This window comes from Rhinatrema bivittatum, chromosome 5 (genome assembly GCF_901001135.1).
Source record: "Rhinatrema bivittatum chromosome 5, aRhiBiv1.1, whole genome shotgun sequence".
Classification (NCBI taxonomy): Eukaryota; Metazoa; Chordata; class Amphibia; order Gymnophiona; family Rhinatrematidae; genus Rhinatrema; species Rhinatrema bivittatum.
In genome coordinates, this window is record NC_042619.1 from 318,770,530 (window position 1) to 318,795,419 (window position 24,890).

The 24,890-nt window shown below is 44.0% G+C and overlaps 1 protein-coding gene across 2 annotated transcripts in view; it reads right to left on the reverse strand.

Annotated features, from left to right (window-relative positions):
* Positions 1-24,890, reverse strand: part of CLCN4 (chloride voltage-gated channel 4) — a 107,561-nt gene that overhangs the window by 27,212 nt on the left and 55,459 nt on the right. For both annotated transcript variants that reach the window (XM_029604357.1, XM_029604358.1), the window contains exons 4-8: positions 16,874-17,061; positions 15,949-16,071; positions 12,889-13,095; positions 12,699-12,779; positions 6,062-6,607 (exon numbers count right to left, since the gene is read on the reverse strand). In XM_029604357.1, the coding sequence (XP_029460217.1) occupies positions 6,062-6,607; positions 12,699-12,779; positions 12,889-13,095; positions 15,949-16,071; positions 16,874-17,061 (1,145 nt within the window). The remainder of the gene's footprint in view (positions 1-6,061; positions 6,608-12,698; positions 12,780-12,888; positions 13,096-15,948; positions 16,072-16,873; positions 17,062-24,890) is intronic.

Below are 24,890 nucleotides of genomic sequence, written 5' to 3' on the forward strand. Positions count from 1 at the left end.
AGCTTGCCATCCATACTCCAGCAAGCTTCGCAAATGAAAGCTAACCTGTTTCTTATGTGGCCAAATCAAGGCTCAGCACTCACATTTAAAGAAGAAATAAAACCATGCAGTTTAGGTTAGCATATATAAAGACTGTAGAATGAAAGAAAGAGAAACGGAGTCATCGAAGACAGCTTCGCAGCTTAAGATAAGCCACCGGGTAAAAATATGATTGCATTACCGTTGCAATCATGCCCTTCATTATAGGGCCAATTTTATAAAAGGAAGCCGCATTGTTTGGACGTGGCGAGGGTAACAGAGGGAAAGCACGCGAACTAAGTCAGCCGTGGGGGAAGGGTAGGTTAGAAAGGGCGGGAAGATTAGCAGTTGGGGGAAGGAGCGGGGAGGGGGAGGGCAGAGACAATTCAAACGAACAGTGGGCTCTCACCTGACTTCACAATTTGATGAGGGCCGAGCCAGGAGAACCGGGACCTGCGCGGGGGAGAACGCTGCAAGCCGCTTTCGCCGCCGGCTGCCCCCTCCGGAGGGCGGCAGAGAAGGGAAGGGGCTGAAAAGCAACAAAAAGTAAGAAAGCAACAAAAAGTAATGTCGAGTCGCTTCGGGAGGAGGGGATTTTAGGTTTTTAGAGGTTTCCTTTTGGGGGAAAGTTTGCCGTCTACCATTACCCCTGCCTCTAACGCAGGGGTAAGGGTAGGCGGTAAGTTAGCGGGTTAAACGCGCGGAAAAACGGCAGGGTAAAATAGTGATAGTCGGGGGGCGCGTTACTGTATGGGAGGGAATAGCTAATTCGATCGTTTACATGTAATATACATGCCGCGGGCGGAAGGGGTTACCCGGTGATTTAAAGTGGTAAGAATCGGTTAAAGGGGATTGTGTATCGCAGGAAGGGCTAACGCGGCCGGAAAGTGAGTAGAAAGCGGGTTAGGAGCGGGGTAACCGCGGCCCCACTTTACTGTATTGACCTGTAAGTGAGGTTAGGGGAATGCTTATCGTGGGTTTGCTGGTCCAGTTATGAGGTAGTTCTCTTTAGGGTAGCATTTTCGTGGGCGTTCTTTGGGGCATTTCGGGTTAGTGAGTTGGTTGCCCGGTCGGGGAGGGACGAAGGGCTCTCGGGACTCCGAGTGAAGTGGGTAAGTATCAGTGAGGAAGAAGTCATGCTCTTCCTTCCACGGTCAAAAACGGATCAGAAGGGCAAGGGAGCAGTCATTCACCTCCTACCTGCGGAGAGCAAGGTGGTATGTCCGGTGCGGACAGCACTGCAATATGTCCGTAGGCGGCCGCAGGTGTCCGGGCCCTTTCTGGTGCACGAATCAGTAGCATTGACGAAATTTCAATTTTCGCAAGTCCTTAGGAAGGTGCTCGCTGCGGCGGGAAAGGATCCGCGGAGTTTTAGTACCCACTCTTTTCGTATTGGGGCGGCGGCGGAGGCGGGTATACCGGAAGTCGGCATTAAGAGCATCGGGAGGTGGGCATCCAAGGCGTACATGAGATACCTACGTTCTGATAGGGTGTAGTTTTTTCCAGGACTGGAGGTGGCTAGGGAAGGGGGTGTGACCATAGCGTACTGGGGGCGTACAAGGGGGGGGGGGAAGGGGGGGGACAGTATTCTTGATATGATGTGATAATAATCTTTTCTTGCAGTTGATAGGGGGTGGAGAAGTGGCCTGAAATGCGCCTGGATCGTGGGCCATTCTTTCATACACCGCGACCATATGGAGAACACCTGGAGCTGGAGCATCGCCTGGTTTAGCCGACACGGTATGGAATGGGACGAGTTCCTACCGTTCGTCGCTGACAGAATTGACTTATGGGGGGTACCGGACATTATATCGGTGCATTTGGGGGGTAACGACGTGGGGAAGAAAACGTGCAGGCACTTGCTGACCTGCATCAAGAAGGATTTGGCTCAGGTATGGGTTCGGTGGCCTTCGGTGCGTTTAGGATGGTCTGACATAATAGTCAGATTAAAGCATGCGGAAGAACAGGTATGGAAGAGCGGGGTGAAAAAGCTTAATAAGCAGATGGGGCGGTGGATGGGATGGGAGGGGGGATTTTGGATTCGGCACTCTTGGGCATGGAGCGGGGAGGCTGGGTTCTTTTGCGGGGATGGGGTACACCTTTCTGATATAGGTATGGATCTATTCAACCATACTATCCAGGAAGGCCTGGAGAAAGAGATCAGCAGTAAAGCATAGATGGCCGCAGTGGGGGGGGGGGAAGGGGGAAACAGTCGTAGTCGACTGTTTTTTCCTGTGGCGGGTAACCTGAGCCCAAAGTTATTGGTTGTAAATGTGAGTTGGGGGGGGGGGGCACTTGGAGGAGGGGTTAAGGCCCACGTAGCTGGGGGGGCTGCTACGTGGAAGACCGGAGAACCGCGGGGCTAGGTTCCCGGTAAAAGCTTGCTCACGCTGGCCTGAGGCGGAGCAGGCGAGGGGTGGGGGGAAGGCAGCTCCACCATTAGGGATCAAGGTAGTGGGGGCTCAAGGGGAGGGGTAAAGGGGGGGGGCCATTTCGGGGGGTTATATTGATGATTGTAAGGGCTCGGGTTCATGGAAATAAACTGCGGCCTATTTTACTGCCAGTAAAGAGTCAGTGTTTTCTGTGGGCAGGTGGGGGAGGGGAGGGTTTTGATGAGGTGAGCGAACGTCTTGTATCCTGCTGTTACAGCCTGCCTAAATTACATGGCAAATACATATGTGAACTACCACCGATTCTGAAAGAGGGTTTACGTGCATAAATCTGCTTTGAAAATTATCCTACCAAATGTGCCCTACGCAATTATTTATTTTTATTTATTTATTTAAAGTCTCTTCTATACCGATATCCGTTCGCACATCGCATCGGTTTACAAAAAACAGGAACTATTGGGCGGAGCCCTTACATATAACAGAGAAAATGCAAATTACAAATTACAAATTAACTTTTGGGCAGAGCCCTTACATGTAACTGAGAAGAAAACGGCTAAACTGGGAGAGAGGAAAAAACTGACTAGGCATTGCAGAGTCAATAAGACAATAAATAGGTGCAATAGAATCTATAAATAGGTATAACAGGAACTATAAACATAGCTATACATAAATAGCGCCGAACAAAATACAAAAATCATTGGGCATAAAGGCAAATTCTTAGACATGAATTCTTAGTCATCGAGGCAATTCTTAGTCAATTCTTAGTCAAGAGGGAAGTATTATGTAATAGGGGGTGACAAGGGGTAGGCTTGCTGGAAGAGCCATGTTTTCAGTTTGTTTTTTTTAAAGTGGGAGTATATGTCTCCAGGCGTATATCATGAGGTAGGGAGTTCCATATAGAGGGGCCGGCGAGAGAGAAAGCTCTGCTTATAGTGGAGGAGAGTTTGAAAGATTTGATAGATTGGGCACGTAGGGTTCCTTGGAGGGCTGTACGGGTGGGTCTATTCGAGGTACGGGGGAGGAGGGGGGGTTGATCCAATTAAGGTTGGAGTTTAAGAGACTTTTATGGATGATGGAGAGGGTTTTATACAGAATTCGAGAGTGAATAGGGAGCCAATGGAGTTCAATAAGTGTGGGGGTGATATGGTCTCTCTTTTTTGAGTTTGATAGTATTCTAGCGGCGGCGTTTTGTAAAAGTTGTAACGGCTTGGTGTGTGTTGCAGGAATGCCAAGAAAGAGTGCGTTACAATAGTCTACCTTAGACAAAATGATAGCCTGGAGTACAGTACGGAAGTCAGAGAAATGTAGCAGTGGTCTGAGTTTTTTTATGGTTTGGAGCTTAAAGTAGCATTCCTTTAAGATGGATTTAATGAATGGTTTAAAGGTAAGATGATTATCAATAAGGACACCTAAGTTGCGAGTGTGCGATGGGAAAGCGGTGGAAGAGTATGCAGGTGGGATGTCTGGGAGCGGAGTCCTGTTAGATATGATTAATAGCTCAGTCTTGTTGAGATTTAGAGCCAGTTGCATGTCATTGAGGAGTTGGTTGATGGAGGAAAGACAGGATTCCCAGTTTAGTAGAGCAGTTTGGAGCGAGTCAGTGAAAGGGAAAATGAGTTGCACATCGTCAGCATTAATGAAATGCTTGATGTGAAGGTTAGTGAGGAGAGTGGTAAGGGGAAGCATGTATATATTAAAGAGGGTAGAGGAGAGGGAGGAACCTTGGGGTACACCTTGGGGAAGACTGATGGGGTCAGATTCATTGTTATCCATTAAAACAGTATAACAGCGATTTTGAAGATACGATTGTATCCAGGCGAGGGCAATTCCAGTGATCCCGATACTCCTGAGGATGTTGAGGAGGACATCGTGATTCACTGTGTCGAACGCAGCAGAGATGTCGAGCATGGCAATCAGATAAGAAGATCCTGTGTCGGTTCCTCTAATTAGTGTATCGTGTAGGGAGAGCAGCAATGTTTCAGTACTTAAGTGCTTCCTGAAACCATGTTGGGTGGATGGGAGAATATTGTTTTGTTCAATGTGATCGGAGAGGCGTGAGTTAACTATTTTTTCAAGGACTTTTGCTAGGATGGGTAAGTTAGAAACGGGTCTGTAATTAGCTAATGTGGCGGGGTCAAGATTGGGTTTTTTGAGTAGCGGTTTCACTACTGCTTGTTTAAGAAAGTTTGGTACTGTGCCGTGCTGTAGGGAACAGTTAAGAATATTCGATAGTGGTTTGGCGATCACCTTGGGTATAGATAGCAGGAGTTTGGAGGGGATGGTTTCGGAGGGATGTGATGAGGGTTTCATTTTTTTTAGGATGTTCTCTACTTCTAGAGAGGACGAGGAGTCAAATGATGAGAGGGAGACTGGAGAGTTGATAGAGGGGAGAAAGGTATTGAAGTTATTGTGAGAGAATTGTGCAGTGATGGAGGAGACCTTGTTTTTAAAAAAGTTTGCTAACTCATTGCAACGATTTTTAGAGGAATTTGCTGGTTGTTGCATGTGGGCGGGAGAGGATTTACACGCGCGGCCCTTTTAAAATCCGCCCCACTATGTTTTACTATGTAAGAACATAAGAAAATGCCATACTAGGTCAGACCAAGGGTCCATCAAGCCCAGCATCCTGTTTCCAACAGTGGCCAATCCAGGCCATAAGAACCTGGCAAGTACCCAAAAACTAAGTCTATTCCATGTTACCATGCTAATGGCAATGGCTATTCTCTAAGTGAACTTAATAGCAGGTAATGGACTTCTCCTCCAAGAACTTATCCAATCCATTTTTAAACACAGCTATACTAACTGCACTAACCACATCCTCTGGCAACAAATTCCAGAGTTTAATTGTGCGTTGAGTAAAAAAGAACTTTCTCCGATTAGTTTTAAATGTGCCCCATGCTAACTTCATGGAGTGCCCCCTAGTCTTTCTATTATCTGAAAGAGTAAATAACTGATTCACATTAAACCATTCAAGACCTCTCATGATTTTAAACACCTCTGTCATATCCCCCCTCAGCCGTCTCGTCTCCAAGCTGAAAAGTCCTAACCTCTTTAGTCTTTCCTCATAGGGGAGCTGTTCCATTCCCCTTATTTTGATAGCCCTTCTCTGTACCTTCTCCATCGCAACTATATCTTTTTTGAGATGCGGCGACCATGTACATGGGGGTTCATGATCTGTGTGCGCGTGTACATGTGCACGGCTTAGAAGGAACAGTTTGACTGCGGTTCTGGCTCATCATGATTTCACTTTAGGGAGAGCATCACACCTATGTTTATCTAACTGGAGGAAAATCAGGGAATTTGAGAAGTTAAAGGAACCATAAGAAGGCTTCCCCCTAACATTGATCCCTAGCTGATTCTGGGGGCTCACCGGAAGTTTGGATATTTTTCAACAGTAAATTCTACTGTCATTCTTGTGCTTCAGATCTAGGGTTACAAAACTACATAAGCTCCAGGTGCCTGACTCCTAATCCACGGAACGGTGAGGCCCCAAACTAGATATATTCACTAACCGTTAATGCGCTAAATTTACATTGCTCCTCTTGAATAGGGCACGGTGGTTGCCATGTTAGTCCCCCCCCCGAAAGCACCCTACGGTCCCCGAGAAATATTGCAGTCGCTACTATGAATTTCAAAATCGCTTCCTTCCTTACCTTCATACCAAAAGTGAATATCGTGATGATAATCTTGAAAATCAAGGCCAGGGCCAGCTGCCACATGGCCGTGTAAACCCCCGTGCCAGCTGGCCGATCGGGAATGTCATCTACCGACCTGGTCATGTTAGGGTCACTGATGTAGTCGCAAAGCTGGGAGGACTCCAGAGCCCCACAGTCATTGAAAAGCTCGGAGATGAGTTCACTGGTGCTCCTCCGCGTGTACGGGTTGGGGTAGGCAATGATGGCTGTGATGGCAGTGACCGCAATGACCTCCAGGACTGGGTACTTGCCGAGCCTGGTGGTTTTGCGCCTCCTGCACCAGGCAATGTTGCAGCGGATGAAGAGAGTCCCCCATAGCCCTCCAAAGACTCCAAGCAGGATGAAGGGGAAGAGTTCGGCCATGTACCAGGGCGTGTGGTACTCAACGTAGAAGAGGACCAGGCGACTGTTCCCGAACGGATTGATAGACCTCAAGGTAAAGGCAGCAACCAGAGCTGCAAAAAATGACCTCCAGAGTGTCTTCAAAGGAAAGTAGTAACTCACCTATAAAAAAAAAATAAAAAAGATATTGGAGCTAGGAAATTTATCTCAAGAAAATTACCTTTATTCCTTTCCATCCCTATTTCATCCAACTTATTCTGTAAAGGTGAGCTTTTTTAATTATAACTCATTGGTTCCCAGAATATTATAATTCCGAACAGTCAAACTGCTTCTGAACAGCCGAACAGTCGGCTGCTTCTGAAATGGCCGAATTCATTCAGATGAGAGTCAGGCCTCCTCCTTTCTCCACCCATCATATTTTGCTCTGGAAAAAAGTCAAACTCCCCAGTAATTTTCAAAAATTGTATGAAATGGTAGTTTTCTCTGAGAAAATATTAAATCCGTTTCATTAACATATAAAGGATCTGATAATAATGAAAAAAAAAAGGTCTGCAGTTTTTTAGACCCAAAGTTGACCAAGATAGCTGAATAACATAGATGTGATTCCAGTTCCAAAAAGTCAGCTGGAAACGCGTTGTCCAAGTCCTGTCAAACACAGAGCCAGTTAGCACCTGCTTCTGTGGCCTCCGATAGGTTGGCCGCACAATTCAAAAACACCTGAACTATAGAAATATGAAACATCATCATTTGGTATGGAAAAAACGTCCTTATTTCTTCATTTGAAAAATCATTCAATATACAATTATATCTTGAATATTCTTATGCAGATTATTAAATTCTCTTGGACTTTAACTGTACAGGAGTTTAAATATTCTTATATATTAAATAATTTTATATTTCTTGTCACACCTTGTAAATGGGGAAATACTTGAAAAAAAATAAAGTAAAACAAAAAGAAATCATTGATTACATATCTGTAATTTATTTATTTACCGGCAATCCACTGCCAACTGTCATACACAGAAAGCTAATCAGCTGCTGGCAGTGTTATTACCAATGAATTGACTGTCAGGCTCTATGAAGTTCACAGTGAAAAATGTCCACCAATTTACCAAAGCCCATGGCAAATTTCCATTGATCCCCTCCCCCAGGGACTATGCACCAATTGTGGCATTGGTAAGGAGAAGAGCTAGAGCAGGCATGAGCAGCAAAGCATGGAAGATCTGATGGAAAATAAAACAGACAAAACACATGCCTTGCTTCCTTCTATGGCAAATAAATTCACATATCCTTAGTCTTCAGGATCAAATCATTAACGCATTATTTGTTATCCTTCATAGTGAACAGGGATCCAGACATAATATAAGATTTTAGTATGAATAGTTCACATCAGAAAGTTAAATCTGACAGATCAGCTTAAAAGGGAAATATCACACTCTGAATTCAGAAGAATGCAGTCTTACCGTGTGGAAGAGCTCACATGCAGTAGGGGATTAGTACCTGGGTTCAAGCCCCCTGGTATAATCCAGGTAATTGTGTGTTTATATGAGATTAGCCCCCCAAGAGACCCTGGGCAGGATACCAGTGTGCATGGTCTGAACCCATAACACATGCCTAAGAAAGCATTAGACACAAATAGGACATGACATAGTTCACCTTACTGAAGTCTGCTTGCTGCTGGCAGTATCCATTTTAGGCTTCAGCAACAAAGTACTGATTTCAACATCTGCGTCTTGTCATGGGAAATGCAAAATGTGCTGAGATCACCGACTACTCCGCCACCCCTGATACAAAATGGTTATCAGTGGGGAGACCTCTACAAGGGTAAGGTAGCTTACAAGCCACGTGGGTTTGAAACTTATGTGCAACCAAGCAAGCTCTGGCTGGACTATAAACCTCCCTTTCCAGCTCTAATCTACCTTTAAACTCTCAGAACTGATAAAGTTAGCCATTTACAAGCTTCCTTAACAGTTACCAGTTATCAAATCTGTCTTCTGTGCTTCAGTTCAAACAGATTAAGGATATCTAATCCACAAAGGCATAATAATTGATTAAATGCTAATCTTGACATGAATGCACTGTAGTTCCTGCTTTTGGAATATGCATTGGTTAAAGTTCCAAAACCTTGTCTGAAGTGGCAGGAAGGCAGATTTGTGAAAGATATAGGGGTAGATTTTAAAACCCCTGCGCACGTAAATCCTCCCGGATTTACGCGTGCAGGGCACTCGCGCACCGGGGCGCCTATTTTGCATAGGCGGCCAGCGCGCACAAAGCCCCGGGACGCGCATAAGTCCAGGAGCTTCGTAAAAGGGGTGGGAGGGGGCGTGTCCGAGGGCGTGTCCGGGGCAGGGGGCGGTCCGGGGCGGGTCTGGGGGCGGGGCGGGAGGGTGGTCCCGAGTCCCCTGGCACTGCGGCCTGTGCCGGGGGATGCCGGGGCAGCAGGCGTAACTTGCCCAACAAAGGTGGGGGGGGGGATTTAGGTAGGGCTGGGGGGTGGTGTAGATAGGGGAAGGGAGGGGAAGGTGGGGGGACGTGGAAGGAAAGTTCCCTCTGAGGCCACTCCGATTTCGGAGCGGCCTCGGAGGGAACGGAGGCAGGCTGCGCGGCTCAGCGCGCGCAGGCTGCCGATTTTGCACAGCCTTGCGCGCGCCGACCCCGGATTTTATAAGATACGCGCGGCTATGCGCGCGTATCTTATAAAATCTGGTGTACTTTTGTTCGCGCCAGTGCATGTTTTGAACATCTACCTCATAGTGTGGTAGATTATTTCTTGTCAGGATACCAATGTCAAGAAGATGAGGGGAAAGTTCTCTGTCACTCTACAGTATGAATACTGTGAAAGTGCTTCATTTCTGGAAAATAAAATGCAACTTATTCAGAGTGGGTGGCTTAGAGGTTACAATCATTTATTTAGACTTGTCAGCTGCTTTTAGAAAAAACAAATGCTCAAAGCTACTTACATTGCACATAAAATAAAATTACAAATGTACATCAACACATCATAAAACAAATGCATAAAATACAACCATTCTAGCCATGAAACGTTTTCTGCATAATTGGAAGTTGTGAGACAGTTTGAAAAATTATTGAGAGAACATCTTTGGAAAATTGGAAAACCGAGAATTTCATTGATAGGCAAATGGGATAGAGGGGATTTACAGTTGGCAGATTGAAAGTTGTATAACATTGCATGTAATATGAGACATGTAGCCAATTGGCTTCTTGGCATTCGATTTATTACTCTCTTGACCTTAGAGGAGAAATGTCTCTATCCTTTGAGCCCGGGGTTTGTCTTACACTCTTCTTCGGAAGCTTTATCTGACAATATTAGACACAGTAGTTTAGTTACACCACTGGTGCATACCTGGAGATATGTGTGTTTCACTGTCAAATTACCATCCTCTACATCTCAATTTTTGCCTAGGGAACACCCAATTTTTGCCAGGCTCTCAAAATCGGGTGTTGGGCGAATGGGGCTTGCGGATGATAGCACAACTGATGGATGAAGAGGGGCACATAAAATCTTTTCGAGACCTGCTTATAGAATTTGACTTCATTCAAAAACATTTTTTTTCCTATTTACAAGCTTGACAGTACGTACACTCACTAGGGATAAAGGACTGGACTCATGAAAACGGATTTTTTGTCTGAATTATTTGATACGGAGGACCCAGTCTGTCACAGTTTCCTTCCTGTAACAGAAGCTGATGGGAAATAAGGTCTCAGCAAAATATGGGAAGCTGGGATAGGGAATTGGAATTTAATTTTGCAGAGGAGCGCTATGCACAGTAGTTTATTTAGAAGTTTGCTGTTGCACAGTAAGGTCTCAGTAGTTTATTTAGAAGTTTGCTTTTGCACAGTAAGGTCTCAGCAAAATATGGGAAGCTGGGGTAGGGAATTGGAATTTAATTTTGCAGAGGAGCGCTATGCACAGTAGTTTATTTAGAAGTTTGCTGTTGCACAGTATGCAGTACACTATGCACAGTAGTTTATTTAGAAGTTTGCTGTTCCTTAGTTCACAGTTACCGTTTCATGTAAAGGCATTGCCTAAAAGTTTTTAAGTTATCTGTAAACCGATACGATGTGCAAACGGTTGTCGGTACATAAAAGTTTCTAAATAAATAAATAAATGCACAGTGTTTTAAGAGATTGAGTTCAATTATTTGTAAGCTAGCATTAGGGGAAGCTATAAATTTCTAATGAGATATAACATTCTGCAGAAATTAGCTTGTAAAATGCATTTTACTAACTCAGATCTATACATCAAGTGTGGATCTTTTCAGGGGACTCTGGGCATCAATTTTGGGAGTGTCCGTGTATTGATACATATTGGGGAAATGTCATTGCATATATTCACAAAGAGACACAAGAATTGCTGCCTTTATGTCCTGAGGTGTTGCTTTTTGATAATCTGACTGGTATGGCTCCTGGCCAGAAATATGTGAGAGTTTGGTTGAGCAAAATTTTATTGCTAGCTAAAAATGTTAGCCTGCAGTGCCGGATGAGAGACGATGCGCCAACATTAACCAATGGAGGAACTCAGTGCATAGCATGTGTGTGTTCCATAAATACGTTGAACAGACTGACCTACTGCGAAAGAAAAAGACTTTCTTACAGATCTGGGATTTATGTGTTCAGTAGGAAGCACCTAAAGCTTGTAGCGATATTTTGAACAACTTTGGAGAGTAAAACTGAGCCACTCTTACATGTGGACCTACATACTTCTCCAGGAGGGGGGGGGGGGATGTAGAGGCCGTGCCAGGAGGAGAGGGGTTGGAGGGGCACTGTTAGGAAGGGCTCTAGGATTAATAGGGGCACGGGAAAGAACCCACCAGTGGCCCTGGCTTGTTCAGTGAATGTTGTTCTTTGCGTTCTCTTTCAATAAAAATGATTTAAACATAAAATATAACAGTTCTAAAATATTCATTATAATAAAATAGATGGTTTGCCAAAATACCAAGACTGCCATCAGTAAAACAATTTTAACCCACCCCGGTAAACATTCTGTAAATCCAAGCCTGTAAATATCCAATTCCATCTAATATGTGAAACCTTGTAACATCTTCTGTCCTGCCACCACTCCACCCAACCCATAATATTCCCCAGCCCAAAAAACAGGAGACCTGATTTTAAATGTGGTTTCTCTCACCCACCTTGAACAAGTCATTTTGAGAGTAATTTTCTGGTTTTATGCGCGGAAATGGCTGTACTAAAATAGCCCACGGCTGAGTGAATGTAGAAGTGTTCGGATAACTCCATTATGCGCGTGCTTTTACAGGCATTGAGCAGGGTGTTCCGGGGGGGAGAGATGGTGGTGGCGACGGCACGTGTACACATATTTTAGATTTTATAAAGGATGCAGGCCTGCGTACACACGTTACTTGCACCCTCCCAAGAGGAGGTGCAAGTTTAATGTGTGTGCTTACTCGGCTAATTACCCAAGGATTTCAAAGCAAACTCACGCACAGGAATCTGCTTTGAAAATCTTCAGGAACATTTCCCTCTCTATCTCCTATTTCCTCTGGTGCCCATTTAAAGGTGAATTTTCAAAACGTTCCACACATAAAACTTAGCATATACACGCATAAGTAGGATCTATTTGCATATTCCATATTTTATAGAAGTCCAAAATATGTGCATATTTTCACTTTCGTGCACACATATATGCATGTAAAAAGGGGCAATCTAGGGGCATTCCTGAGAAGGGCCAACACTTAGGCTCGTAACTTGCTATTTTAAAAGACACACGTGTGTGCATTTGCCAACTTGCATATTTTTACACCTGCTAATTATCTGGCATAAGTAATATTAAATGTGTTTGCTGTGTAGTACTGACTGGGCGGAGGACTGGGTAAACTGGGGATTCAGGCTGAAGAGCCAGGAGGGTATCGATGTTCTGGAGAGGGACTGGGCAATCTGGTGGACTAATTGGTTAAAGTGGTAATTTCACTCGTGCGTATGTAAGTGTGTATATTTTTTAAATATGTGTGTATTTGCACATTTGTAAACATATGTGTGCTTTAGAATATGTGCATATGTGAAATGTGGATGCTATAAATTACTATGGTAAAACTATGCATGGCACATACTCGTATGTATCTCATCGCATGCAGTTGTTTGAAAGTTATCCTTAGATTGTGAGCGGTTTTGGGAAGGGCCTCACTATATCTATAGGTAACTTGTAGAATTCCCTGATTTAGGGCGCTATGTAAATGCCAAAATTATAATAATTCAATGAACTCTTGTTCCTTACCTCTTCCAGGCTAAAAAGCACACCACCAATAGGTGCACCGAAAGCAACAGAGACTCCTGCAGCTGCAGCCGCTGAAAGCACCTGCAACACAAACATTTGCAAGTAAAGGACGGGTGAGAAAAAAAACAAAACACAAAACAAATAAAAAGAAGAAGAGAGATCCAGAGAAGCACAAACAGAAACAGCTCACCTCTCTCCTCTTTCCCTCATTCTTACTGTACTTGGAAAAGAGGCTGCAGAAAAAGTTCCCGCAGCAACAAGCCACGTGCACCAGCGGCCCTTCCTTGCCAAGGCTTAAGCCTGAAGACACGACCAGGACCAGGGTGACGGTTTTGATCAGGAGAGTCCACTTGCCCAGGTAGCCTCTGATGATGAAACCGCTTAGGATGGTTTTTATCTGGAAGGCAAGAAGCAAGACTGATCAGACGAAGGAAAAAGTCAGTGTTACTCAGAGCAGACAAGTCAAAAAGGCTCTGTAATTCTACTCGGTGCCAGAGAAGTATCTGAGAAGCTGTGTCTTCACTAACAGAAAAAAATCTCTCAGAGGTTCATAATTCAATAAGTCGGTAAATTATCTGGATAACTATCTGGATTTTCAGCAGAACTTGTCTAGATAGTTTCCTGCTGAATGTGTGGGATAAAGCTATCCAGATAATTTTAGGCCTGCTATTTCTATGAACAAACAATGCATGGGGGGCGGGGGCGTATTTTTAAGGAGGAAGATTTATGTGGGTAAAACCCTATTTCAATCACATAAATCTTTTCAATATCGACCTCTTCACAAATACCTGGATAAGAACATGCCATACTGGGTCAGACCAAGAGTCCATCAAGCCCAGCATCCTGTTTCCAACAGTGGCCAATTCAGGCCATAAGAACCTGGCAAGTACCCAAAAACTAAGTCTATTCCATGTTACTGTTGCTAGTAATAGCAGTGGCTATTTTCTAAGTCAACTTAATTAATAGCAGGTAATGGACTTCTTCTCCAAGAACTTATCCAATCCTTTTTTTAAACACAGCTATACTAACCGCACTAACCACATCCTCTGGCAACAAATTCCAGAGTTTAATTGTGCACTGAGTGAAAAAGAACTTTCTCCAATTAGTTTTAAATGTGCCACATGCTAACTTCATGGAGTGCCCCTTAGTCTTTCTATTATCTGAAAGAGTAAATAACCGATTCACATCTACCCGTTCTAGACCTCTCATGATTTTAAACACCTCTATCATATCCCCCCTCAGCCGTCTCTTCTCCAAGCTGAAAAGTCCTAACCTCTTTAGTCTTTCCTCATAGGGGAGTTGTTCCATCCCCTTTATCATTTTGGTCACCCTTCTCTGTACCTTCTCCATCGCAATTATATTTTTTGAGATGCAGCGACCAGAATTGTACGCAGTATTCAATGTGCGGTCTCACCATGGAGCGATACAGAGGCATTATGACATTTTCCGTTTTATTCACCATTCCCTTTCTATTAATTCCCAACATTCTGTTTGCTTTTTTGACTGCCGCAGCACACTGAACCAACGATTTCAATGCATTATCCACTATGACACCTAGATCTCTTTCTTGGGTGGTAGCATCTAATAGTGAACCTAACATTGTATAACTATAGCATGGGTTATTTTTCCCTCTAGGGGTCCTCAGTGGGCTGCAGTCTGAACTGCATAGGCTTGTCTTGCAAGCACATGTGGCAGCCTGTCACGCCATAAAAGCCTGCCTCACACACAGCCCACAGCCTCATCTTCAAATCTCTCTTGCTTTTTGTTGTGGCCATCATTGCACTTTACCTTGCCTTATCTCGTTTCCTGTTTTGCCTTGTCCTTTTCTGTTTCCCTGTGTGGCCTCCCAGTGGTCCTCCTGCCATTTACTTCTCTTTCTGTGTGGCCTCCCAGTGGTCCCCCTGCCAATTCCTTTTCTCTGTTTTCTGTGTGGCCTCCCAGTGCTCCTCCTGCCAATTCCTTTTCTCTGTTTTCTGTGTGGCCTCCTAGTGCTCCTCCTGCCATTTACTTCTCTCTGTTTTCTGTGTGGCCTTCCAGTGGCTCTCTTGCTTGTTTTCTGTCTTTGTTTATCTGATCCCTGTATTGCCCTGCATTTTGCTTCTGTTTTGCCCTGTCCTGGCCTTGGTTTCTTGCTTGTCCTGCCCTTGTTTTGCCTTATTCTTGTCTTCGTCCCTCTGGTATCTTGTCTGCCTTGCTCCCTGTTCCAGTTTTGCCCTGCCTTTGCCCTTACCCGTCTCTTTGTCTGCCCCTTTTCCTGCCTGCCCTGCCGTTTCTCTGCCTCGGACTGACTTCTTGTTCCTGACCCAGTCTGACCTTAGATTCTGCTTTGCTCACTGCTTGCCCTCACCTCTGCCTGAACCCCACTTCAAGTGCGCCGCTAGTGTAGTCCTGCCGACCACCAGAACCTCCGGGCTCAACCAGAGATGGCCACTCAGGCAGAAGACCCTGCACTGCCCTGGTCTTGATCCCTTTGTTGCTCCTGCCTGGGGATTAGGTTTGCTGGAGCTGCTTGCCTGTGACAATGTCCTTAGCAGTGAAAGGAAATAAGAACCCAATGGGGTGATCTTTATAATTCTGCTTGTTTTCATTAACATCTGAAATATCTAACAAAACAAAACATGGGGAGGTCGATATGCAGTGCTACTTAGCCAGATAAGTAGCAACGTATCTGACTAAGTGGTGGCCTCTGAATATCTGGCTTCATTCAGGGGTCGCAACTTAGCCAGATAAGTACTTAACCAGCTAAGTAGATAGCCCAATATCTAATGGGCGGGCAATGGGTGGATCGGGGAGAAATCACTTATCTCTCTTTCGTAGCCTGATAAGTGCCAGGATTCGGATTTATCTGCCTAGCAGGTCTAAACAGCCAGATATGAGTTATCTGGCTAAGTGGCGATTTCAAAAGGAATATTCAGAAGCACAGCTGTGCAGGTAGGTTAGCTGGATAAGTCTTATCTGGCTGAATTACAATAACTGGATACCTCTGAATATTGGGCCCAATAAAATTTGCATGCTACTCTGACTGAAGGTTTGAGGCCATCCTCCAGCATTTGCTGTTTCAACAGGAAAAAGCTAGAATCAAAGAGTGACTGCTCGGAAGACTTTCTTCGCATTTTCCTCTAAAACTGGTGGGTTAAATGTGCTGTTCAAGAACACATTTATGACACGTGTCGGCTAGGAGGGAAAACTGCTACTTTTGCAATCATTGATGAGCTATGGTTAAAACAAAACAAAAAAACGCAAGTCTTACCTCCGGGATCCCTGATCCACAAGCATAAGGTGCGAACACTCTGACCAGGGAGACGGCCAGGAAAGCAAAAGCCAGTGCCCATAGTATGTAGAGAAAATAATTTAGAATATAAGCACTGGCACCCTGGGGAAATAAAAGCAACAGACCTGGTCAGATGCATTGCCGGGTATTTCTGTCGCATCTCCAAAATTAGTAATGCTGCAGGATAAAGGACTGTAAGCAGGGCAACGTCCTGCAGACTTACTATTTCTACAGGATGCTGCCTTATAACATAAGATATGCGCGGTGTGCATGCTGCACTCTCTGTGCTCTAGGACAACCTGAACTCGTAACTATTTAAAAGGAATCCTAACTACAAAACACAGTCATCGACGCATAGTTCCCATTACAGTTGTGATTAAAAGTAGCCAAAAGAAACCCAACTCAAGTCTTCATACGAGCGAAGAGTCAAGTTTTAGGATACTGAGGAGCATTCCTCGTGGAACGTGCTACAATTTAAGTTATACTTATGGTCTGATACCTGTGAGTTGAAGGCCACCCATTCTTAAGGGCATAATTCCATTTATGATGCAAGCAGCAAGTTCTACAGTGAGAAATGCTTCATTCTAAGGTGCACGGTATAATGCACACCAAGAAAGTCACTTAGCGCAATGGGATGCTACCTCTTAGACAGAACACGACTCTTACATGTTTTAGTCAGTAATCAAACAGGTCCAAAAGATAGGTAATCATTTACCCGCGGTATCTAAAAACTAAGAACTCACCTGTCAGCCTTAAAAGTGCAGAGCTTGTCATTCCAACTAAGCATTACTGTATACAGGGAAGTACTGCCATCCAGCAGGAAGAAACAGGAATCCCAGAGGATAATCACAAGTACCTGTAGTTTCTATCTCAGACCGTGCCACTACAATCAGGTCCTGCTTACCTCAGACTGGCCAACCATGAGTTCGGACCATTTCTGCCACTGGGGACATTTGTCCCTGTTCTCAAAGGTTGTTTCATCTGATCCCCAGCAGCACTGTTCATGGCTGTACAACAACGTAGACAGACAAATGCCTTCCTTTAGATCTGTCATCCAGTCCACTGCCAAGTCTATCACTCCTGCCAGAGTGCCTGAAAGGAAACAAAAGAAATTGTGTAACACGTATCTGAAGTATGGTGCGAAAAACATTCAGCGTATTAAAAAATTCAGCATATGTACCATAATTCCTAGTTTTCTAACTTTCTATCCATAAAAAATATATTTTAGGAAACTGAAGATGAAAAACCTAGGTACCAGTATTCCTATTTAATATGGTGACTGAATCGCTAATTTGAGATCCAGCATAGTTAATCAAAGGTATAGTTACCGTATATGAAAGAATATGGACAAGAGACTTGATTTCCCATAGGCAAAAACATGCAAAAAAAGGATTCACTGGTCGCACCCAAAATGTCTCCAGTATTCTCCAGTTTACAAGCCCTGCTGCCATTATCTAATGAAACAAAACTCAGTGAGAAATATATGTAAAATATGCAGTCGGTCCAGCCTGATGCCAATGCTGTGGACTGCCATGCAGGAAACTAGGTGTGTATTTAGTGTGTATTTAGTTCATGCCTTTTCATTGTAACTCATGGCTACTTACATTCAGGTCACTGTAGGTGACAGAGCCCCATACTGGGTCAGACCAAGGGTCCATCAAGCCCAGCATCCTGTTTCCAACAGTGGCCAATCCAGGCCATAAGAACCTGGCAAGTACCCAAAAACTAAGTCTATTACATGTTACCATTGCTAGTAATAGCAGTGGCTATTTTCTAAGTCAACTTAATTAATAGCAGGTAATGGACTTCTCCTCCAAGAACTTATCCAATCCTTTTTTAAACACAGCTACACTAACTGCACTAACCACATCCTCTGGCAACAAATTCCAGAGTTTAATTGTGCGTTGAGTAAAAAAGAACTTTCTCCAATTAGTTTTAAATGTGCTACGTGCTAACTTCATGGAGTGCCCCCTAGTCTTTCTATTATCCGAAAGAGTAAATAACCGATTCACATCTACCCGTTCTAGACCTCTCATGATTTTAAACACCTCTATCATATGCCCCCTCAGCCGTCTCTTCTCCAAGCTGAAAAGTCCTAACCTCTTTAGTCTTTCCTCATAGGGGAGCTGTTCCATTCCCCTTATTATTTTGGTAGCCCTTCTCTGTACCTTCTCCATCGTAACTATATCTTTTTTGAGATGCGGCGATTAGAATTGTACACATTATTCAAGGTGCGGTCTCACCATGGAGCGATACAGAGTTTGATTCCAGAGCTCAGCATCTGCTCAGCGTCTGCTGCATAGGCCAGCTGGAACTAGGTATATTACAGAGGGGGCAGGGAGTCTCAGACATCACACAATGGTGACAACTAGTGGCCAGACTCAGGGTGCACACACGTACCTGGCTCCACATGGGATGAGGGTGAAAAGGGGTAGACTCAGGAGTAATATTAGGAAATATTTCTTTACACAGAGGGTAGTGGATGCATGGAATAGCCTCCAAGTGAAGGAGACTAATACAGTGCCTGAACTCAAAAAGGCATGGAATAAACAGAAGGTATCTGAGGGAATGATGGGGCTTATAAAGCTAAATTACATAGGAACATATAGAAACATAGAAATGTCGGCAGAAAAGGACCAGGTTAGAGGCACTGTAAAATGGCATTCTCTCTTCCTAACACTCTCCATTTACCAACCTTGGCAACTGGAGGATCCTTTTGGCACTTCTTTCATGCCACCACACTTCAGTGAAGACAGTATAGAGCTCTCACCTCCTCACCCTGATTTCAGCAGCACACGGTGCTAATCCCCATACTGCACCATCTGTATCCCGCCATCCATACACATAAGCACCCAATACATGTGTACTGATGGACAGATAGACAAATATGGGGGCCGATGCAATTAGCGCCTCTACAACGCACATCCAACGCGGAGTGAGTCTAATAGTGCTGATCACATGCAAATGAATGTGACTGAGGCTATTAGCACTCACTCCCGATGCAAAAAAAAAAAAAATGTGCGTCTAGAACGCACATTTAGCGATCAGAAATTAACACCTGCCTGGAGCAGGCGTTAATAGCTAAGCGCTCCTTAAACCAGTACAGAAAAACAGAAAAAAAAACTGCTTTTCTGCATGGCCTCCTACTTAATATCGTTGCAATATTAAGTAGGAGGAAAAACTAAAGTAATTTAAGGAAAAAAAAAAAAAGTTTAAAAAAAGCACCAGTAGTCGGGTGCAGGAAACGGACGCTCAGTTGAGAAGCATCCATTTCCTGAACCCCCTGGCTGTGCGGCGTTTAGGAAACCGATGTCAATAAACTTGGCGTCAGTTTTCCTAACAGGCGGAGGGTCGGCGCACTTGGGCTCTCCTTAGCAAGGAGGCGCTAGGGGCACGCAAGCGACCTTAGTGCCTCCTTGCTAACGCGACCCCCTAATTTAAATATTGCATGGTGCCCCAATGGGGGGGGACACCTGGGGGCATGTTAAGAAAGTGGGCACTGACTGACTCTGGGGTGTATACCATCCGGTCCAGGTGATTTACTACTCTTCAGTTTGTCAATTTGGCCTACCACATTGTCTAGGTTCATCATGATTTGGTTCAGTTCATCTGAAACATTACCCTTGAAAACTGTCTCTGGAATGAGTCTCCTCTTCAATAAACACTGAAGTAAAGAAATTGTTTAATCTTTCCATAATAGTTCTGATGAGCCAGGTCATGTAAGTAAGGATGTACTGTTATGACCACCGTGACCTTGGTAAAGATCCTAGGGGCACTTGCAAGCCCACAAGGTAGGTCCTTGAACTGATAATGCTGGCCTATGATGCAAAGTGCAAATGCTTTAGAAATGCAGTCCTGACGGGAATATGGAACTAGGAGTTTGCCAGGTCCATGATAGATATTCTCTCTTTCTTACCACTTCCAATACAGAGATAAGGATCCCTTTTAAATCTAATGCAAGGTGAAAACTCCCAACTTTCTTCGGGTTCACAAAATAAATTGAATATATCCCTTATCCCCTTTCTTGGAAGGGGGCTGGGGCCATAGCTTCCAAGTCCCTCAACTTCTATAATGTTGCTAATACCTCCCCTTTTTTGACTTGCGAAGTACAGGGGGAAATCATAAAGGCATTTGGTATTAGGAAGGTGCATTTGGGCACATACCCTCTTAAAATTATGTACAGAATGCACCAGTCCATGGTAATCTGGGTCTATTCTGCATAACACCTCAACAGGTGTCTGCCTATCCGTATTAATGTCAGAGGGATCCGCTGAATATCATTGGGGGGGGGGGGGGGGGGGTGACCACTCCCTGTGGTTGTGGATGGGTCCCCTCATGATCTTTTGGCTCCTTGAAAGGGCTTATTCTTTCCTAGCCTGAATGTGAAATCGTTGGCCCCACATTCCTTCCGCTGTGCTGATACTTAAAAGGCTACCGGTCATCCTTTGTGTGCTCGACCAGCCTCTATCCTCCAAACGTTTTTGGGGCTTAGATTCTCTAACGCCTCTCTAAATGGTAGCCCCTCTGATGGGAAGCTTGCAGAGGCCTGTCTTATTCACCAAGTCTGCTGCCCAGTTGCGAAGCCAAAGAAGCCTTCTGGTCATGACCCCAGAAGCCACTGATCTTGAGGACAGCCTAATCAGACGGTAGATAATATCAGCCACATAGGCCATCACTGATTCCAGACATGCCGTGTCTTGGCTCTCGGGCAACTGCTGAACCCAATAAAATGCTGCTCATGCTATGAAGCCTCCACAGATCAAGGACTTTTAAGGATGTTCCCCCTTCCATTGGGATGGTAGCTCCATGGGCTACTGTTGATATCAGAGCATCCACCCTGGGCACCCGTAACAACTTATTATTTTCCACAGAGAGGGGATATAGCTTCACCATCACCTTGCCTCCATTCTGCCATTACCATTGTCCTTAGGGCTTCATTTAGGAGAAGGGAATTTGAAGGTCTTCTCATCCCCTGTAGTATGGAATCACCTTCTGTTGGATTATATGATCTGGAGCTTGATATCCTCAGAGCTACCTGCACACTAGCAATGAAGGCTTCCAGCTCCTCCCTGTGAAACAGTCTTACTATGCCACAACTCTCCTTCTCCGATAAGCACTGCCCCTCCTCCTGAGGGCTCTGGGGTCCACTAGGCTCAGACATATCCAGTGACTAGTCTCCCTCCTTGGAGTCTGGCATGACTGTGAAACCCTTATTTATTCATTTGATTTATATTCTGCTTTTCAGCTTGAGGGCCCCTCCTCTACCCTCCATCAAACCCTGATTAGGGGACCCTGACCCCACAACAGAGCAAGGCTTCCACCTGGCACAGAAAGCCTGGGACATTATTAATACAAACTCCAGAGAGAACTCTGCAGGATCTCTCATCGTGTCTAGCCTACAGGCCTGTATTAAGGGCCCTGGCCTGCCTGCCTGCAGTTCTTTCCCAGGCTCCCCCTTCCTTCTGGGAGGTTGCCGGGCCTGACTATCCCAGGCTAGTAGCTCCTCCTTCTTCTGCACAGCAGGAAGTGAAGCAGCTGCCACTCCAGGCCTTTTTTTTTTTTTTTTTTAAGCTTTATGTCTCATGTACAAAGCCTGGGAGAAGCAGGAGCCAAGGAAGAGGGAAGGCATTGGAGAGTAAGGAGAGAAGAGAGAGTGAGCCAAGGAAGAGATACCTCAAGTTCCCCAAAGAAACTTTTAAAGGACTAGGTCCTCTCAGATGCTTTGTGATACAGTGGTGTGTGGCGACACACAGGCGGAGAATCACTAACTTGGTATAGGCAGATTCTAATTGAGCTGGAAGGCCACAAGAGCAGGCGAAAAGCTACCAAGCCATAAAAAGTAGGCATAATCCATCATAAGCAGAGATAATATGACCACCAGCCAGTTTCCTCTCACTAACATATAAGCTACACTATTTCAGCATTTTTATTTTCTAAGGCTCATCAGTGTGATGAAAAATGTAGTGATTCAATTCTTTTAAGCACTCACATAATAAGCCAGATAAATATATGTCTTTGTGGAGGAGTAGCCTAGTGGTTAGAGCAGCGGGCTATGACCCAGGGAAACCAGAGGTCATATCCCACTTTTGCTCCTTGTGACCTTGGGCAAGTCACTTTACCCTCCATTGCCTCAGGTACAAAATTAGATTGTAAGCCCTGTGGGGGATACAGAAATAACTATAGAACACAAATGTAATCTGCTTTGATGAACACTTTGAAATGCCAAAAAGCAGAATATAAAAATCTGAAAAAAAAATAAAATACTGTACTAAAGTATGGCTCCTTCCCATGTTCTTTATCATCATTACATGGTATGCAGCTGCCAACTGTAGTGCCATGGAGCAATACTGACACCCAGTGGCTTTTCAGGAATAGGTGGTAAAAACAAAAACAAATTTCCAAACAATAAATAAAGATATATGAATAAGATATAAGTAATTAATAACAGTAATAATAAATAATATTGATAATGATAATAAATTAAATTAATAAATCAAAAACAATGAGTATTATACCAATTTTTATTAACGATTATACAGTGCCATTGGTTTAATACACGTATTGTTTTTATTGTGATTATTTCAATTTGTTACCATTAATTTTATTACTATTATTTATTTCTCATTTTTTGTTCATATACTTTTTATTTATTGTTTGTATATTTTTTTATTTTTTTATTGCTTACATCACCCAGTTCCTTTTTTATGGTGATCTTTGTATTGTAGTAGGTTTTCCTCTCTGTCTCTTCCATCCAATGGCTCTTACCAGGCTTTAGTATTCCTTACAAATGCCCAAGAACAATTACTCTATACTGTTGGATTGCCCTACTCAAAGATTACAGTCTAAATTCACACTACTGCTTTTTTTTCCCTTCAGTATTTTCACCTGTGATTTATTTTCATCTCTTTGCAAAGCAAAATCTATTTTTTGCCTCCCCAGTACCAGATGAAGTATACTGTGATGTCCTAGCTGCACTACACTAGATTGTACTGTATTGCAATCACATTTATGTATTTATTTTATTTATTTAATTTATTTATTTAAAGTTTTTTGTATACCGACATTCGTTAAGAAAACATCACATCGGTTTCCATGGAACAAAAAAGTAGTCAACAGGGCTTCACAATGAAACTGATAAAAGAACTGGGGGGGGGGGGGGAGAGGGAGGGGGGAGGGAAACTAAGGTTTTTGCTGTACAAATAGGTAAATGCAAAACATAGTTAAATACAACATAAGAACATAAGAACATAAGAAAATGCCATACTGGGTCAGACCAAGGGTCCATCAAGCCCAGCATCCTGTTTCCAACAGTGGCCAATCCAGGCCATAAGAACCTGGCAATTACCCAAAAACTAAGTCAACAGTATAGATTATGTACAATAAAATACAAGAGGGAGTGATTTAAGAAGGGGAGTTTTCGGTAATAGACCTGGAGGGCGAAGGGAGGGGCGGAGAGGGGGCGGAAAGGTGAAGGAGTATAGGAGAGATAAGAAGAGGGGGCTCATGCATAGGCTCGTGTGAACAGCCAGGTCTTGAGGTTCTGTCTGAATTTCTTAGTGCAGGTCTCAAGGCGTAGGTGGGTGGGCATAGAGTTCCATAAAGAGGGTCCAGCTAGGGATAGCACACGTTGTTTGGTGACTGTTAGATGGAAGAGTTTGGGAGAAGGTGTGTGAATGGTTGCGGTGTAGGGCGTTCTGGTAGGTCTGGAAGAGGAACGGATGTGTAAAAAGTCTGAGAACCAGAGCATGTCTGGGTTGTGGATGGCTTTGTGTATAAGGGTGAGGGTTTTAAATTGAATTCTGGCTGTGATGGGGAGCCAATGAAGTTGTTTGAGAATAGGTGTGATGTGTTCTTTTCTGCGGGTGCCTGTTAATATTCGTGCAGCTGCATTTTGAAGCAGCTGCAGGGGGACAAGGCTGTTCTTCGGGAGACCTAGGAGTTGAGCGTTTGAGTAGTCTATTTTAGATAAAATGAGGGCTTGTAGGACTGTTCTAAAGTCGTTGAGGTGCAGGATAGGTTTAAGTTTTTTGAGGGTGTGTAGTTTATGGTAACAGACCTTGATGGTGGAGGAGATAAATTTTTGTAGGCTGAATTGAGGGTCAAGTGTGACACCTAGGTCTCTTATGATTTGCGAGAGGACTGGGGGGGCGAGGGGAGAGCTGGCTGTGGAGGTGGGTAAGGGATTGATGGGTTGAAGTGTAATGATTTATTTATTTTATTTATTTCTTTTGTATACCGACATTCGATCGAGATATCACATCGGTTTCCAGGTAACAGGTTGAATAGGGCGAGATCTGCCCTATTTTACATTTAACAAGATAACAATTAATTAAACTATTGAAATAAAAAACATTGTAACATATGAATACAAATGAATGTGAATATAAATTTGTAGCATATCATAAGTGAGTATAAATTTGTAGCATGATCATAAGTTCAGTTTTGTTAGGATTTAGGGCTAGGTTGAGTTCGGTGAGTAGACAGTTGATGGATGAGAGGGCACTATCCCATCTTTTTAGGGCGTTGGAGATGGAGTCAGTGATGGGTATAAGAACTTGCACATCGTCTGCATAGACAAAGTGTGGGAGATCACGATTTGAAAGTAGATGGCAGAGGGGGAGGAGGTATATGTTAAAGAGTGTGGATGATAAGGAGGAGCCTTGGGGTACGCCCCTTGTGATATCGATTGGCTCAGATTCGTAGTTTTCAATTTTTACCTTGAAGTGTCTGTCACTGATGTATGATTTGAACTAGCGAAGTGGAGTCCCAGAGATGCCAATATCAGCTAGCCTGTCGAGTAATATAGAGTGGTTGATAGTGTCGAAGGCTGCGGAGATGTCTAATAGGGCTAGAATGAATGTGTGACCTTTGTCAAAGCCTCTGATGACGAGGTCGGTGAGGGAGAGTAGTAGAGTTTCAGT